The sequence below is a fragment of the Pan paniscus genome, chromosome 1 (assembly GCF_029289425.2).
Source record: "Pan paniscus chromosome 1, NHGRI_mPanPan1-v2.0_pri, whole genome shotgun sequence".
Lineage (NCBI taxonomy): Eukaryota > Metazoa > Chordata > Mammalia > Primates > Hominidae > Pan > Pan paniscus.
In genome coordinates this window covers 201,309,232-201,326,870 of record NC_073249.2, presented here as the reverse complement: position 1 = coordinate 201,326,870, position 17,639 = coordinate 201,309,232, and the positions used below count along the sequence as shown (strand labels likewise).

At 54.5% G+C, this 17,639-nt stretch overlaps 1 protein-coding gene across 7 annotated transcripts in view; it reads left to right on the top strand.

Annotated features, from left to right (window-relative positions):
- Positions 1-17,639, top strand: part of LDLRAP1 (low density lipoprotein receptor adaptor protein 1) — a 73,424-nt gene that overhangs the window by 9,772 nt on the left and 46,013 nt on the right. For 3 of the 7 annotated variants that reach the window (XM_034958639.3, XM_063593943.1, XM_063593942.1), the window contains exons 1-4: positions 3,687-3,895; positions 14,035-14,177; positions 14,969-15,081; positions 17,261-17,375. In XM_034958639.3, coding sequence (XP_034814530.1) covers positions 3,808-3,895; positions 14,035-14,177; positions 14,969-15,081; positions 17,261-17,375 — 459 coding nt within the window. In that variant the 5' untranslated portion in view covers positions 3,687-3,807. Of the gene's footprint in view, positions 1-3,684; positions 3,896-14,034; positions 14,178-14,968; positions 15,082-17,260; positions 17,376-17,639 lie in introns of those variants that run through there. The other 4 variants (XM_055103806.2, XM_055103813.2, XM_034958625.3 and 1 more) reach the window with 3 other exon arrangements.

The following is a 17,639-nucleotide window of genomic DNA, read 5'->3' as shown; positions in this document are numbered from 1 at the left end:
ACGAATTTTGATAGGACAGAAACATTCAGTCCATTGCACCAATTTTACATTTTAGAGGAAACTGAGGCCTGTGGAATTTAAATAACTTGCCTAAGGCCATGCAGTAAAGAAATAGGGAAGCCTGGATCCCGGGATGCAGCATCAGTGTGCTTAACTACTGCGCTCTGGTGTCTTCCACTAATAACTCCCATTTTACAGATGAAGAAACAGAGGAAGGGATTGGCTCAGGGAAGTAGGGAGGACAGACCACCTGAGGAAACCAGGGACTCTCATCCCAGCTTAGGCTTTTGTCTTGGTCCCACTGCAAGCCCAAATGATGGCTGGAGAGAGGCTGACAGCCCTGTCAACTCCTTGGCATCCACTATCTCGCTGGGGTCCTGTGGGTCCAATGAGGAAGAAATTAGTAAGATTGTAGCTGATGCCATTTGACTAAAGACAAAAGCCATTTATTCTCATAGGTAGCTCCCCCACCCCTTTTATTGTTCTTTTTCTGATTACTAAAGGAACATGATCACTGCAGAAATGTTTACAAAGTTAGAGCAGATAAACAGAAAACCAAACAAAAGAGAAAAGAAAAATCCCCTTTCAAGCCCCTCTTCAATTTCAGGACTTATTTTTTTCTTTTCTTTTCTTTTTTTTTTTTTTTTTGAGACGGAGATTTGCTCTTGTTGCCCAGGCTGGAGTGCAGTGGCGTGATCTCGGCTCACTGCAACCTCTGCCTCCTGGGTTCAAGCAATTCTCCTGCCTCAGCCTCCCGAGTAGCTGGGATTACAGGCATGTGCCACCACGCCCAGCTAATTTTGTATTTTTAGTGGAGACAGGGTTTCTCCACGTTGGTCAGGCTGGTCTCAAATTCCCGACCTCAGGTGATCCGCCTCAGTCTCCCAAAGTGCTGGGATTACAGGCACGAGCCACCGCACGCGGCCCTACTTCTTTGCCTCCTCCTCGTTGTTACAAGCATCCAAGGTGGGAGGCAGGAGACCTGGCATCTGTTCCTGGCTTGCTGTGTAACCTTGCGTAAGTCCCTGTCCCTCTCTGGGCCTTAGGCTCCTCATCTGTGAAATGAGGGTTTGGCCACAGTGACCTCAGAGGAGGCCACTCGCAGCTCTGACCTTCTGTTTCTGCTTCTGTTTCTGGGATTGGCAGAAGGGGCACTAGCAGGCTGCCCCTCTGCAGGGGACACATGGCTGACAGCTCCCAGCAAGCCATCTCCGGGAAACTGCAAAGGCCGGTAAACAGTTCTTGTTGCACACGCAGCGTTCCCAGGCCTTCCTGCTTATCAGGCCCATATGGTGCCCCCTGCCAGCCGGACACCACCAGCTGCCCTTGGCCAGTCTGCCCTGGGTGATCACTTTTCCTCCCTGCTTCAGAATGCTCTCTCTACTATTCCAGAATCTAGCTGGCTTGGGATAAGTGAGCTAGGGGCACTCAGCCCTGTGGACCCATCTACCTATTGCCACAGCCCTTTTGCAGAAGGCAGCCTGGTTTGGTGAAAAGCTGGAGAAAGGGAGAAGGGGAGGAAAGGAGGGAGGAAGGATAGGAACACTGACTGTGTTCCAACTCCATTTGGACCCCTTACTAGGCATTTGGGATTCAGAAATGAATCAGAAAAACTTCCTGCTTTTGGAGGGTACAAAGTCTAATGGAGATGAGAAGAGTATAAACAGGCAGCAGTAGTGCTTGCAATCCTGAAAGTTCAGGACTGTGGGCGCCCACAAAGAGAAACTTAATCCATGGGTGGTAGTCAGGGAAGCCTTCCTGGAGGAGGCAACTTTAAAGGTGGGTTCTCAAGAACAGGATTCAGCCATTCCAACTCCTGTTATTTAGTCCTTAAGGACAGCCCTGTGAAATAGATATAGTTGTCCCTTTTACAGATGAGGCTCAGAAAGGTGAGTTCACAACCACCAGAAGGACAGCTGGGTTCTAACCCCTGGCATTATACTCTACCCCATTGCCTATGGGCCTGAGTCTGATCCCAGTCTCTGACTCTCAGAGACTATCAGTGAATGCTTCCCTCCCTGACCTAGGGCTCTCATCTGTAAAGTGGGTCCACCTAAGCAGTGTTGCTGGGGAAGCCAAGGACAGACTGGCTAACAAAGCACTTGGTTTATAAACAGGGGAATGTCAGTGAGGCCGCCCTATCCAGCTGGGGACAGCACAGCACTATCTTTCTCCCGACACAGAGAGGACTGCTGGCTTCTGAGCCGGGAGTAATTACAGAGGTTGAAGTTGGCCTTGCCTGAGGCACCCCCTTCTAAAAGAAGCCAGGCTGTGGCTTGGATGTGTGTGTCCTCCCTCTGGCTCCTTTTGGCACAGTTTGAAAGGAAGGCATGGCATCCTAGAGAGTTAGAACAAATCCTTCCAATCCTGGAGTTAGAACATCTGTGCCTGAGCAATTCTGGGGTTCAGACTGCCCTCCGAATGCTCCTAGGAAGCAGCTTGGGGTCAGGGTCAAGGTCATGCAGACTCTTGACCCTGGCAGGTTGGAAGGATCACTAGAGATAGCACTGACTCTCATTCACAGATAAACAAGACTCAGAGAGGGGAAGTACTTGCCTGAGGTCACACAGCAAGTCAGTGTCAGGGGCACGTTCCAGATCATACCATCTATGAGGCTACCTGGGAAGTTGCGGGGGCATGGGGTGGCCCAGCATGCTCAGGTGGTGCCAGGGAGCAGCCTGGGAGCTACGAGGATGAGTAAAGTGCCTGGCTGGACTTGCTAAAGGCAAATTTTTATATACCGACCCTGCGCCTAACAAGGGTCTATACTGCAAGCTTGTCCAACCTGTGGCCCACTGGCCATGTGAGGTCCAGGACGGCTTTGAATGGAGCCCAACACAAATTGGTAAAGGTTCTTAAAACATTATGAGATTTTTTTGGGCCGGGTGTGGTGGCTCACAGCCATCCCAGCACTTTGGGAGGCTGAGGCGGGCAGATCACTTGAGGTCAGGAGTTCGAGACCAGCCTGGCCAACATGGCAAAACTCCATCTCTATTAATAATACAAAAATTAGCCAGGCATGGTGGTGCATGCCTGTAATCCCAGCTACTCGGGAGGCTGAGGCACGAGAATAGCTTGAACCCGGGAGGTAGAGGTTGCAGTGACCCGAGATCGCACCACTGCACTCCAACCTGGGGAACAGAGTGAAACTCTGTCTCAGGAAAAAAAAAACAACACAGAAAAACAAAAAACATGAGTGTGTGTGTATATATATATATTTTAGCTCATCAGCTGTCGTTAGTGTTAGTGTATTTCATGTGTGGCCCAAGACACTTCTTCCAATGTGGCCTAAGGAAGCCAAAAGTTTGGATATCCCTGGCTTACAGCCTCCACTATTTCCTAAGTTTCCCACTGCCCTGGACATCGCATTGCTTTTGTCCCTGAACAAGACCTTTCACCACTGGAGGAGCCCTCAGTCTCCCCATCTGTAAAATGGTCACTGGAAATCCTAGGCCGCTGCTCTCAGGCCCTCAGGCCCCTACGGGGTGGGGATTGGGGAAAAGGAGGAAAGCGGGGGCGTCTAGGGCTTGCGATTTGCTATCTTCTGGCGCCTTCGGGCAGCCTCGGAAACTCTTGGTGCCTGGACCTGGAGCCTGGACAGGGACCGGGCGGGGCGAGACCGGCCGTCGGGGGCGGGGCCAGTCTGGGGGCGGGGCCTGTTCTCTCTCGCCCCGCCCCGTCGGACGCCGCGGCGGAGCTGGCGCTGGGAGGGGAGGAGCGCGCAGCCCGCGCGCCGCAGGGCCGGGCGGAAAGTTTTTCCTGACGGAGTTTTGGCTGCGGCAGCGGCGGCGGCGGCCGGAGCGGGCCATGGACGCGCTCAAGTCGGCGGGGCGGGCGCTGATCCGGAGCCCCAGCTTGGCCAAGCAGAGCTGGGGGGGCGGTGGCCGGCACCGCAGTGAGTGTGCGCGCGTCAGCCGGGCCGGGCCGGGATCGGGCAGAGGCGCGCGGGGCCTCAGCGGGCGCCCGAAGTGCGGCCAAGTTGGGCAGAGGCGGGGCCTGACCGGCGCTCCGGTCCCGGCGTGGCCCTTTCCCGGCCCTGCGGGGCAGGGGGTCGGCCGGGGTCAAGTTGTGCACCTACTCGCCGGCCGCTCGATGCCGCTGCGAGGAGGGGCAGCGCTGAGGAAGGAGCCGGAGCTCGGGGTCCTCAGGTGCAGCCGGCATGGGGTGGGGTGCAGGTTGGGAGAAGAGGCCCCCGCCACCCGCGGCACCTCCCGCCCTGCTGTCCTGGCCAGCTAGGGGGAGGCAGGCGCTCGTCGTCGGTGCCTAGGGGAGGAGGAGAGGGCGCAGGGGCTTGGGAAGACGCCCCCGTCCCGCACCCCTGCGCCCCAGCCAGCAGCTGCGGCGGGCAGGAGCCCACTGGCCCGTTCTCCCGCCCCCTGCCCGACCCTCCGGGCCAACTTTTGACTCCGGGTGCCCAGACACCCATCCAGGTGTGAGCCCGGGGTCGCAGGTACGTACTTGAAATTGGGAGCGAGGCCCCGCCTGGGGTGCCTCGGGAGAGCCCCACATCAGGCGATCTAGACCCTTACGTCCCTTCCTCTAGCCGGGTCCAGGTGGCAAGCCTGGCGTCCCGACTATTTTTGAAACCTGTTTTCTCTGGCACCTTTCCCCTCGGGCTTCCAGAGTCCCTTGGGTGCCCAGGCAAACGGCAGACTCGCCGCCACCTCTCCCTGGGGCGTCTGGGAGGCTGGGAGGGGCCTCCCCCCACTTTCTCTCCCCCAGTCTCTGATTACGCTCAGGGAACTTGTCACCTAGCACCTTCCCCTGAAGCCAGAAGACCCAGCCTAGCGCAGGTCTCGTTGTTTGGGAGGGAGAAGAGAGTGGCTTGCCTGGGGTCACACACATCTTCCTGCCGGTTTTGGAGCCAGAGCCCAGGACTGCTGCACACTCCCACCTCCCTGCCACCCACTTCGGGCCACAGCCTCTCCCCTCATCAGGAAACAACTGACAGTACAGCACCCCCTTATCCCATCCCCTCTTGGCCTTACAGGGCTCTGCCAGGGGAGCCCGAGCTCCCTGGTCCAAGGAGTGCCAGCGTGTCTGGGCCTAGAGGGCCCGCCTCGCTCCTCCTCTGGCCCCACTCTGTTGTTCAGCTGTGGCCGCCTCCCAGCTGAGACTGGCATTGGCATTGGGAATGTGGGGTGGTGCCTGCTGGTGGGGGGTGGGGTCAGAGACCCATTAGGGCTGGGCCACTAGGCCAGGGGATGTACTGTTTATCACACTGATTGCATCCCAAAATAGACCCTTTAAAAACTGGCAAGATTTGACCAGGACTTCTGAGATGGCCATCTGTTCCAGTGGGAGAATCCTGCGGTTTTCTCCAGGAATGAGGGAGGGAGGGTGGTGGGGCAGCCCCCAGGGAAGTGGTTTTGAAGGAAGTGGGGCTGGCAAGGGAAGGGAGGCTAGAAAGAAATATCTCTGAATCTGGGGACGTGGAAGAGGTAGCCGCTTTGGATGGTGGAAGAGAATTTCTCTTGCCATCTTCAATCTTGGGCAAGTCACTTGTCCTTTCTGATCCTCGGTTTCCTCATCTGCAACATGGAGATAAAAACTCTTACCTGGCAGGAGTATCAAGGAGATTATTGGTAATAATGCTCCCTCCTAACTGGTGGCTTTCTTCTCCTCTGCTCCTCTTCCCCCTGCCTATCCTTGGGACGCTGCCAGCATGATTAGTACTGTGGTGAGATGGGTTTTGGGGGCCCCGAGCCTGTCTGCCCCTTTGGAGGAAAGGAGAGGAGCACCTCTTCCCCTCCTCCAGGCCCTGGTAAGCCCAAAGTGCTGTCCTGGAGCCTCTGGACCTGAAGGAGGGCAGGCCGAGCCCCACCTGTCCCTCGTGATGAGGTCTCAATTTCCTCACCTGTAAATTGCAAATAACAGTAGTACCTGCCTCCAGCTGTTTGTGGGGATCAAGTGGAATTGCGTTTGCCTGGCATAGAGGAGGAGTTTGGTAAATGGTAACTGCTGCTTTTGTAACTGTTTTACAACCTGTTTTTGCTTCCATTCTCTCATTGACTCCTGTGAGGTGACAGAGCAGACCCATTTTAGAGACAAAGGAACTGAGACTCTGAGCATTGGAGTCATTGGCCCCAGACACAGAGCGTCTAAGAGGCAGAGCTCCACATTCCTAGCGCAGGGGTCTTACCAGTGTGCTTGGTGAACTCTGCCATGGGAGGAGCTGGGAGCAGGCCCCACCTGCCCCACGTTGGGCTGGCAGCCTCTGACAGCAGTGGCCACAGATTAGAGCAGGGGCCATGGGGTATGTGGGGGTGGGGGTGCTAGGGTCACCTTGCTCAGGGTTGTGACCCAGCCTAGCCTTGGACCTGGTCCCTGTGGTTGAGTTTTGAGGCCAAACTGAAGCCAGTGGAGTTAAAGTTAGACTCGAACCCTGCTCTCAGTTGTGACCTGCTCCTCCTCCTCAAGGTCCTCACTAGGATTAGCATGAGCATTGCTTATTTGTGGAGAAAGAAGCCCAGAGAAGGGCAGCACCTTGCCTGAGGTCACACAGCAAAGCCAGCACCCCAGGCTTCTTTCCACCCAGCTTCATGCCTGCAGTGGATTCCTGGTTGTCCTGACCTTGAAAGAGGGCTCTCTTCCTCTCCCACACATGGCTTTTCCTATCCCCTGGGGAGACATCAATATTTTATCTCAGTCCCTGGCCAGGCATTTTCCTTCCAGCTGCCTGGAAGAGGGGCTCACCTTGGCCCCTCAGCACTCTTTCCAGAGGTACTGGGATCATTCAGGCCCTCCGGTTCTTTTGTGGGTTGTGCTTACCCAGAGAGAAGGGGTGAAGAAATAGGAGGTGCAGATTCCAGTAAAGCTAGTTCATGGTGGAAGGCAAGGGAGGGAGGATATAATCATATTTATAATATTTATAATAAAGGATATTGCAAATGAATGTGGCCCAACACAAATTCATAAACTTTCTTATGAGTTTTTTTGTGATTTTTTTTAAGCTCATCAGCTATCATTGGTTTTAGTATATTTTATGTGTGGCCCAAGACAATTCTTCCAGTGTGGCCCAGGGAAGCCAAAAGATTGGACATCTGTGGCTTACAGTCTGGTGCACCACAACAAGGGTGTAGATCAGTGGTGTGGTTGTGGACATTGGTAGCAGGACAAATAAAAATAAAGCAGGGTGAGGAAATGATGGGACAGCTTTGTAAGATAGGATGGTGTCTTCATTTGGGTTCCTCTAGAGACAAGGATTGGAGTGCAAGTCATTTATTTGGTACAAGATGGCAGGAAATATTGTTAGGACAAGTGAGAAGGGAGGGGAGTCCACAAAGTGGACATTATAAAGCAAATTACCGGCAGGGCGCGGTGGCTCATGCCTGTAATCCCAGCACTTTGGGAGACCAAGGTGGGCAGATCACCTGAGGTCAAGAGTTCGAGACCAGCCTGGCCAACATGATGAAACCCCATCTCTACTTAAAATATAAAAATTAGCTGGGTGGGGTGGTGCAGGCCTGTAATCCCAGCTACTTGGGAGGCTGAGGCAGGAGAATCGCTTGAACTTGGGAGGCAGAGGTTGCAGTGAGCCGGGATCACGCCACTGCACTCCAGCCTAGGGGACACAGTGAGACTTTGTCTCAAATAATAATAAATAAATAAATAAAGCAAATTACCACCAGGGACTCCTGGAGCTTAACCCCGCTGTGGGAACTGTGGGAGGCAGTGTAGAACGTGCTCTTCAGAGCCGTTCCACTGGAGGGGCAGTTCCCGGAAGCCCAGTGGAGGGGACTCCTGGGGTCGGGAGATCTTCATTCCCCAGTCTGCGCCAGCCTCAGCATCTCCAGCAGGCAGAGTGGCAGGTACTGGCAGTCAGCACAACATGGAAATGGTGTGCAGGGGGGATAAGGGCGGCCACTGACAGCACCAGGGAAGGTACCTCTGAGAAGGTGACTCGGTACACACCGGTGAATCCCAGGAGGGAGGAGTCTGGGAACAGTGTTCCAGCTAGAAGGAACAGCAAGTGCAGGGAATGTTGAACTGGAGGCTAGGACTCTGCTTCTCACGGGTCTGGGGGCTGTGTGAGGGGCATGTGGCTTGAAGGAGTCAGAGGTCACCCACTGCCCGCTGAGGGTCAGATACACTTTTTGAGCAGCCCTGCAGAGCTCTGCCTGACCCCAGCAAGGGGCTTGGGCTGCAGGAGGCAGGTATGGACTGAAGTCCCAGTGCTGTCAATTATGAGCCATGGTCAAACTCCTCTGAGCTTCTTTGTCTGTGAAATGGGAACACTGATCTATCCTGGACTCTTCTCTCAATATGAGAATGGTCATGGACATGTTAAATCTCTTTGCATTTGACCGTTGGTAATGACAGTAGCTCACACTTGTGATACTTGGTATGTACCAGACAAGCTTCTCAGCTCACCTCGGGTGTGAACTCAGTTCATCCTCAAGACAACCCCATGGATGGATACTCTTTTTTTTTTTTTTTTTTTTTTTAAGAGGGAGTCTCCTTCTGTTGCCCAGGCTGGAGTGCAGCAGCGGGATCTTGGCTCAGTGCAACCTCCACCCCCTTGGTTTAAGTGATTCTCCTGCCTCAGCCTCCCAAGTAGCTGGGATTACAGGCGCCTGCCACCACGCACAGCTAATTTTTTTGTATTTTTAGTAGAGACGGTGTTTCACCATGTTGGCCAGGCTGTTCTGAACTCCTGACCTCAAGTGATCCACCTGCTTCGGCCACCCAGAGTGCTAGGATTACAGACATGAGCCACCACGCCTGGCTGAGGTGGATACTCCTATTGTCCCTGTTATTTATTTATTTATTTGAGACAAGGTCTCACTCTATTGCCCAGGCTGGAATGCAGTGATATGATCATAGCTTACTGCAGCCTCGACCTCCTGGGCTCAAGGGATCCTCCTGGGTAGCTAGAACTACAGGTGCACACTGCCACGCCCAGCTAATTATTTTTTGTAGAGACGAGGTCTTACCATGTTGTCCAGGCTGGTCTTGAACTCCTGGCCTCAAGCAATCCTTCCTTCTCAGCCTCCTAGCACACTGGAATTACAGGCATGAGCCACTGTGCCTGTCTTGTCCCTGTTTTAAAGTTAGGACACTGAGATCCAGGGAGGTTCAGTGACTATGAACTCCACAGCCCATAGCATATTTTTCTCTTACTGTGTAAGTAGGTACTTAGGAAATGGTAGCTGCTGCAATTTGTCATTTTAAAAATTATTTTCTTTTGATAACAATCTCAACAGCTTTGACTTCTGAAATTTTCCTAGTACTTTTCACATCCAGAAACTTCTGGTGACGCTCCTGAGGGGCTGAACCCATTTGTCAGATAGAATTACAGCCCAGAGAAGCAGCTACACTCCAGGTCAGGGCAGAGCTTGAGCCCCCTTCTGAGATGTTGTCACTCTGGCCTCTGAGGCCATCTCCCCACCAGGCTGGGGGAGACGGCCTCTGAGGCCATCTCCCCACCAGGCTGGGGGAGACTGGAGGCCAGAGCCCTGGTTGGAGGCTCCCCTGGCCCCTGGGTTTGGCTGCAGCTCTGATGTTGCAGACACACCAGCCAGGCAGGGTCTCCGGGAGCAGCAGAAGGGGCACAAGGGCATTCAGCCCAGCTCTGACTCCCGGGTGGTTGGGGGGCCTTAACAAGGAAAGAACACGTGTTCACAGCTGTAATTTAGACCTTAGACCAGGCATATGGTCTGTCCCCAGCTAACTCCGGCAGCAGGTCATCTGTAAAATTGCAACGTTAAAATAGCGCAGTCATTACCCACTACAGGGCCAAAAATAACTAGGACCGGAACAGGGCTGTGCACTCAGGCCTGTATTTGCCCAGGGGCCTCTGGGAGCACCTCCTGAAGCCGTGGGCTCCTCCCGGCAATAAGGCCTCCGGCTGTGGCTGGCGAGTAGGGCAGGTGTGGCCCTGAGCCCTACCAATGGGCCTTCACTGAGAGCTCCCAGGTGCTGGTTTCTGTGGGGAGGGTGTGGGCATGAGGGGCCTTACACTCTAGTGAAGACATGAGTCATGTGCACAGACCACAGGAGGCAAGCAGCTTCCTAGAGAGAAAGGAGCATCTCAGTGGGGCCTGGGAACATGGGGTACAAGGGAGAAACAGGACCAGACTGGACGGCCACATTGGGCAGGCGTACGCTTCCATGCCAGGTCCTGGGGAAGCAGACATGAATGGCAGGTACTTTAAAGGGAAGAGACGTGTAGGCAGTGCTTGGCAGTGGGTGGTGTGGCTGCAGGAGGAAGAAGAGATTTACAGTCAAGAAAGGCACCAACAGCCCGCCCACAGGAGGGATGAGGCCGCACTGGAAGGTGTACTGAGCACCTGCGATGGGCCTGCCTCTCTGCTGAATTCTATAAACTTATCCAAGGTCACAACAGCCCCCAGGAGTCAGAGCTGTTGTTTCCCCCATTTTAAAGATGAAAAACTGAGGTTCAGGGAAGGTAATGAGCTCACTCAAGATGACTCAGACATGAAGCATTGGAGCTGATATCTTAGGATTAAGGCCTTGCTGTTAACCACGAGGCTATATTGCCTCAAAGGAGGCTTCCTGGAAGAGGTTGGATGTGTGGGGTTTGATCAAGTGAAGAAAGGGCATTTAGGATAGAGGGAACTACTTGAGCAAAGGCAAAGAAGTTAGACAGTAAATATTACATTATAAGGAAGAAGCTCTGCATGGTTGGAGCTTCTTGGGGTAGGGGGTATGTAGGGATATTGTGGGAGAAGAGACGGGGAAACTTAAAATTCCCTCACAGTCACTGGTCATTGTGGGGATTGTCTATAGTGGACTGGGTGGGGTGAGGAGAGTCCATCTGACTTGCCATGTTACCTTGCACAGGTCCCATCCCTGTCTGGGCTTCAGTTGTATCATCAAGTGAGGGGCTTGAGCTGAGGGCCTAAGGCTGATGAGTGGCAACCAGTCTGTAAGGATGTGGTTAGAGGAGGGGAAGGGTCAGGCCAGAGAAGGAGGAATGCAGAAAAATGCTGAACATTTCAGGGGTCAGGGAGGACTAGGGAATGTTTTGACAGCAGAGAGATCACCAGTGACCTTGGCAGGCTTTGGTTCTTTGGAATGGAGGGAGCGGAAGTGACTTTGGAAAGGGGCCAGGAAAGGGCTGAACCAGAGGAAATGGGAGAATGGGGACATGAAAATGGGGGCTGGAGAGGGAGAGTGGAGAATGTTTGCCAGGGGTAGGAATGGATAATGAGATGTTCAAACCTTGATCAATTAGTATTGCTTGCCTGGGGCCTTGTGCTGAGAAAGGATCAGAGGGAAGTAGAGCTGCAATTGATTATCAATGTCTGCCAAGGGCACGGGTCATAGGCACAGTAGCACTTCTTTCCATTGCTGTCCTTGCTTAGATGGGTCTCAGGTTGAAATTGGTGGCCTGGGTATCCTAGCCTGCAGAGGGGAAGCCTTAGGTATTAGGAATACCTAATTCCAGGTGAGAAGAAATGCCTCCGCCTCCAAAAACCTGATCTTTTGCTAGAATTAAGGTAGTTTGCTGCATGATAAAGTAGTATGGTCTCATGGTCAGGAGCTTGGGCTTTAGAGTCAGTCCTTTGAGTCTCAGTTTCCTCTCTGTAAAATGGGAATGAAAGAATACCTGCTTGCAAGGTGGCTGTGAGTGTTAGAGGTGATGGTAATAGCTATGGCTTTATTATCGTTGCATCTTTGTTATATGAAAGCGCTGTTTTTCCCTGATGATGGTGCTGTTATTCTGAACTTGAGAGCAGGGTCTGTGTCTGAGTTGCTCCAGGGCCCCATCACTCAACCCAGGACTGGGGACATCTCAGGGACTTTCACATTCTTTTGGAGGATCAAATGGAATAGGCTTGTGGTTGATGGGACAGAGGATAAGGTCATGTTGGGCTTTGGGGTCATCTCAGTGGAGACCTGGCCTCATGTTGGGGTGGAGGCCCAGGGATGAGGTCTAGGGCTGGAGGGTCAGTGGGCCTGGGGCCAGGGCTGGGGATGGGATGGGGTTGTCCTCGTCATTTCTTCCTTGAGCGAGTATTGAGCGCTACCTGCATGCCAGGTTCTAGATGACAGTCAGTAAGTCCCTGCTCACCTGATCTCAAGACATGAGGGGAACTGGGTACATCTGTAAGTTCCTGTATAACCCTCCCCAGCCCTGACACCCGCACCCTCTTTCAGATGAAGAAATGGCCTCAGAGAGGGACAGTGGCTTGCTCAAGGCAAATCCAGAGAAATGTGGGTGTACAAGGCTCCTTCTGGCTGTGGAGAGGGGGACCAGAGCCCCTGGAGGCCCAGGGCTCTAGGATAGGAACTGAGAGGGGCAGCAGGGATCCAGACTGGGTAGGGGACCTGGTGATGCCACCTGGACCCAGACTTCTGCTCTTGACAGAGCCGGAACTCCAGAGCCAAGCTGAGCCTTGTAGTAGGGGCCCACATCCCTGCCAGAGCCTCAGCTGCCCTGGAACTAGCAATACCCAAACTTTCTTCCTGTGGCTTTTCAATTGGAGCCAGTGAGGAAGGCCTCAGGAGGAGGTAGGGAGGGCCCAGGACATCTCCCAGCTCCTCCCTGGGGGATGGTCTAGGGAAGCTGGCCCTGGCTACCTCTCGTGGCCCCTGGAAGCTGATTCCTGGCTGGATCCTGCTCTGTCCTTAACAAGATTGTGTGTGAGGCTGAAGAGCAGTTTTCTTTCTCATCTGTAAAATGGTGCAGTCATAACAAACACCTCCTACAAGCACAGCATCTGTGAGGGTTTCCTCTCTGTAAAATGGGACAGAGAGGTAGGGGACAGGAAGGGGCTCTGGCAGGTGGAAGTGTGAGGTGTTCATTCATCTTTCTTCATGTCCTCCTTCCGAGGAGCCGGGGATGGTCAGAAACTGTCAGTGCAGCCTGCTTTTGCCCTCATGCCCATTTGCCTCCACGGGGCCCTCACCTACGTGGTGGGGCGCTCTTTCCACGTGTCCCTCCTGGTCCATTTGCCCACCCAGTGAGGCAGGCTCATCCCCTTATTTCCTGACATTTGTGTGGTTGGTGCTTTTAGAGAACTCTCCTTGTGGACCCTGTTCTGCACCATTGTCACAGCCCAGAGAGGGGGGAATGTTAGTCCCAAAGAGGAGAGGGGACTTCCCTAGGACCATCCAGCGGGTGGGAAGCAGAGCGGGTCTCGAACCTTCTCCGATTTGGGAAATCACCTTCTCCTCTCCCCACCCACCCTTACCCTTCCCTGCTCTCCCTGGGCTACTGTCTCCTGCCCAGCCTCCCGCATGCCCCTGTTGGTCTCTACGGATGCGCACAGGGAGGAAAGCAGTGCAGGCTGGGGCCATGGGAACCACTCAGGGTTGAAGTCCGACTCATTGTATGTGGCCTTCATCTCATGACTTTGCCTCCCTGAGCCTCGGTCTGCTAATCTGTAGAATCACTGTCTCACAGGATTGCACTAAGGATTCAGTAAGAAATGGTATGATTTGCCCTCAGCAAGTGGTAGCATTGAAGTAAAGAGGGCTCAGGGCTTGAAAATAGGGCTCGAAACTTGGCTCTTGCACTTCCTGGCTCTCTCGACTTGGTTATGTGATTGAGCCTCCATGGCCTCCGTGTCTTTGTCTGTCAATGGGTTTGATTAAAGCGTTGACCTCATAGGTTCTTAGGAGGATTAATGAGAACATTTTATGTAAAGCTGCTTACATGGAGCCTTGGTATGTGCCGGAAAGCTTTAGCCCTTTATTAAAAGTGACAGCAGACCCAGCACGGTGGCTCATGCCTGTAATCCCAGCACTTTGGGAGGCTGAGGCGGGCAGATCACTTGCGGTCAGGAGTTCGAGACCAGCTACTCGGGAGGCAGAGGCAGGAGAATCGCTTGAACCTGGGGTGCGGAGGTTGCAGTGAGCTGAGCTCGCACCACTGCACTCTAGCCTGAGTGACAGAGTGAAACTCAGTCTCAAAAAAAAAAAAAAAAAAAAGAGTGGCAGTAGTGGTGGGGGAGACCCCCATCCCCCTTGCTGGGGTTTCCTAGGAAAGAAGGCTGGTGAGAGCTGTTGCTTGTGGTGGGCCCTGAGCCGCAGGGTCTGAGGGCCTACCCTGTGCTACCCCAGAGCTGCCTGAGAACTGGACAGACACGCGGGAGACGCTGCTGGAGGGGATGCTGTTCAGCCTCAAGTACCTGGGCATGACGCTGGTGGAGCAGCCCAAGGGCGAGGAGCTGTCGGCCGCCGCCATCAAGAGGATCGTGGCTACGGTGAGCACCCCAGTCAGGAAGGGTGGGGGAACCAGGGACCAAGGACCAGCTTCTTCCCAGGGTGCCCTCGTCCCAGCTTGTTACTCCAGTTGGGTGTGTCTGAGCCTGGCCCTGCCCTTGATTCTCCTTCCATCCAGCTTTTGGGCCTTGGCAGAGGGGAACCATTGGACTTGCAAGGTCACGGTTAGTGGCTTCCCTCCAGCCATTATGGCCTCTTCCAGCCTCCCTACCCCCAGCTCAGGCTCCCTACCAATGCATTGGTGACTTATCAGCACCAGGAAGGGTGGGGAGTTTGCTTTCCCTTGACTACCTGCCCAATGGCCTGAGAGACAGCATAGCCCATCAGAGAGCAGATTGCCCCCTCCCTAACTTTGAGCAAGGGTGGGCCTTTTAAATCCACTTCCCTTGGTGGCCTCAGACCCCTCAGCTCAGTGGATGGAGCAGAGTACTCAGGAGTCCTCCTGCTGGGTTGTGCTAGCTCATTCAGTGCCAAGTCTGCAGGCCCTCCTAGCTGTGTGTCCTTGGGCAAGTCCCTTAGCCTCTCTGAGTCCATCTCTGGAGAGAGGGAGGATGACTCCAGGTCCACGGTGCCTGATAGCTGGTGCTCAGCAGATGCTGCTCATGTTTCTATTGCAAGAAGGTGCTGGCTGAGTGGTCTTGCCCACACTGCTGCCAGTCACCTGAGCTGAGATGGGCCCCGTGTCTGGGGCTTAGGAACAGTGAAGTGTAAGCCATGAGGGTAGGTCTCAAGTGAGGCTGGCAGACTCCTCTGACTCCTGTCTGCTCCCAAGGCTAAGGCCAGTGGGAAGAAGCTGCAGAAGGTGACTCTGAAGGTGTCGCCACGGGGAATTATCCTGACAGACAACCTCACCAACCAGCTCATTGAGAACGTGTCCATATACAGGTACGCTCAGCATGGGGTTGGCCCATCCACTCTGCCACTTGGGGCAGTGGGTGGAGTATCCCATCTGAATCCAGGCTCTACCACTTCCTACCTGGGTGACATTGGAGCCTCAGTTTCCTCATCTGTAAAATGGGGGTGGGAACAGATCCTGCTGCACAGCGCTGTTAGGAAACATGGAGTGCACGGCACCTGGCTCATGATGAGCATTTGGTTAAGTGGCAGCTGCTGCTGTCATCATCACCAGTTGCAGAAGACAGCTGAGCCCACCCGTGCCCTTCCCCTCTACTCCCCACCAGCATGCCGCTGAGTTGGGCTTGGAGCAGAGAACTGCAGTCACTGCCTTTTCCTTCTGCTGTGAATGCAGCAGCTCAGCTCTGGGTATCTGGCCAGACATTCCAGGGAGGCCTCAGCCAAGGTCTGAAGTCAGAGTGTAGATGGTCTCTCTTAGTGGGTCCTCTGGTCAGCCCTTAGAGCCTCAGACTATCCCCACCTCTCTCGGCTGGTCAGTTGTAGTTTTTCAGAACTGGAAGGGACAGCTCAGGTCCATTTTACAGACGGAGAAGCTGAGGCCCAGAGAGGGAATTGCCTAAGGCTGCACAGTGAGGTAGTAGCTAAACTGGAACTAGGATTCCCGGGCCGGAGCCCTGTCCAGCAGGCTCCCGTCTGCCTGGCATCCCTCCACCCTCTTGCTTTGTCTCTAAGCAGATGGCTCAGCCCGTTGGTGCACAGGCCAGTAGTAGGGTCAATAGATGTGTGTTGTGGGGGTCCGGCTGATGTCTTCCTCTCACCGGCCTGATCATACCTGCCTTCCTTTAGTCAACAGTTTCAGATACCTATTCTGCCAACATCTGTGCCAGATGAGGACTCCAATCCTGCTCATTGCCCTCAAGGAGCTTCCACTCTAGTTGGGTATAGTCGGGAGGAAACAGGAGATAGAGCATAGTGTTCCAAAAAGGCAAGGAGGAGATCTGCCTGGGGAAATCCCGGAAGGCCTCCCAGGGGAGGTGGCACCTTGCTGGGGCTTGAAGAATAATAGGATCTAGTTTGTTGTTACCAAGGACCCAGTGACATTTAGAGCAGGAAGCTGGACCCCCTGAGATGGAGAAGAGGTAGGCAGGGACCTGACACCTTCATGCTCTGCCCACCGGGGTGTTGATGCCTGTGATTGAAGCTGGGGCCACATGGTTGAGGGGTGAGTCTATGGCGCTCCTGTCCCACCTCTGGGTTGAGGGGTGAGTCTGTGGTGCTCCTGCCCCACCTCTGGGCTACCGGCCCCTCCCCGATTGAGACTCTGAGGCTGACTGGAGGCAACGAGGAGGGACCAGACAAGTGAGGGAGGGTGGGAGGCCGAGGGCTCGGGTGGCCCCTAGGTTACAGGTGCGACTGGGGGCAGAGAGGGTGCTCCATGCAGAGGGAGTTGCTGTGTGTCTCCTCCCGGGCCCACTGGGGCTCCTTGTTGGGTCCTCGTCACACACACACCCCACCCCTACTCCCAGCTCTTCACCCCTGGCCACAGCTCCAGAACTTGCAAGTATCCCAGTCACCCTGAGAGAGATGGACCTGAATCTCACCAGACCTCTGGGCAGGGGCATGGATCGGAGGGCAGGTGGGGTAGGGGAGGCCAGGTGAAGGGCATTGGTGAGCAGGGGAGTGTCCTGCTTTCTGCTTCCCCTTCTGGCCAGTTGGCACACAGCCTTAAGAGGCAGCATGGCAGTCATGGCCTCTGGAGTCCTACAAGTGAGTTCAGGTCTGGGCTCAGGTCTTTAGCCTCAGTTTACTTCATCTGAAAAACATGGATAGTGATAGAACCCGTCTCAGAGGGTAGCTTTGAGAATCACATGAGGTGAGGTCTAGAAAGCTCTTGGCACATTGCCTGGTATGTGGTAAGGGTTCAGCTATTACTGTTTTGGGGTGTGGCTCAGTGTGGGATGGGAGGGAGAGGGGGAAGTGCCCTGCTTCCAGTCTTTACCCCATTCCTTCCTTCCTGCCTGGCCTGGGCCCCTCCTGCACAGATGGCCTAGGTACCCAGCCTGGAGGCCAAGGCTGGATTCCCAGAGTCTGCCCTGGTGGAGTGGGAATAGCAGGTTCTCTGCAACTCAGGGGAGCTGCCCTGCAGAGCATCCCACATGTGCTCAGGCCCCTGTGCCAGGTCCGGTGATGCTTCCTCCTTGCCTTTCAGGATCTCCTATTGCACAGCAGACAAGATGCACGACAAGGTGTTTGCATACATCGCCCAGAGCCAGCACAACCAGAGCCTCGAGTGCCACGCCTTCCTCTGCACCAAGCGGAAGATGGTCAGCGGGGAGGGCTGGGGCTGGGACAGGGTCCAGTGGCCTTGGCAGCCTTGCTCTGGGTGGGGGGCTGTCTGGTGTGGGAGGCAGGACCCAAAGGTGACCATTACTTAAGAAGAGGGTGAAATATCTGGGAACCCCAAGTGGGTGCCGAGAGCTAAGGGGTACAGTGGTGGGGCTGCAGGCAGGCAGGTGAACCGCCGGTCAGCTTTGTGTGGGCAGTAGCTGGCCCATGTCCCCAGTGTGTGTCTGGGCCTGTTCTCTCTG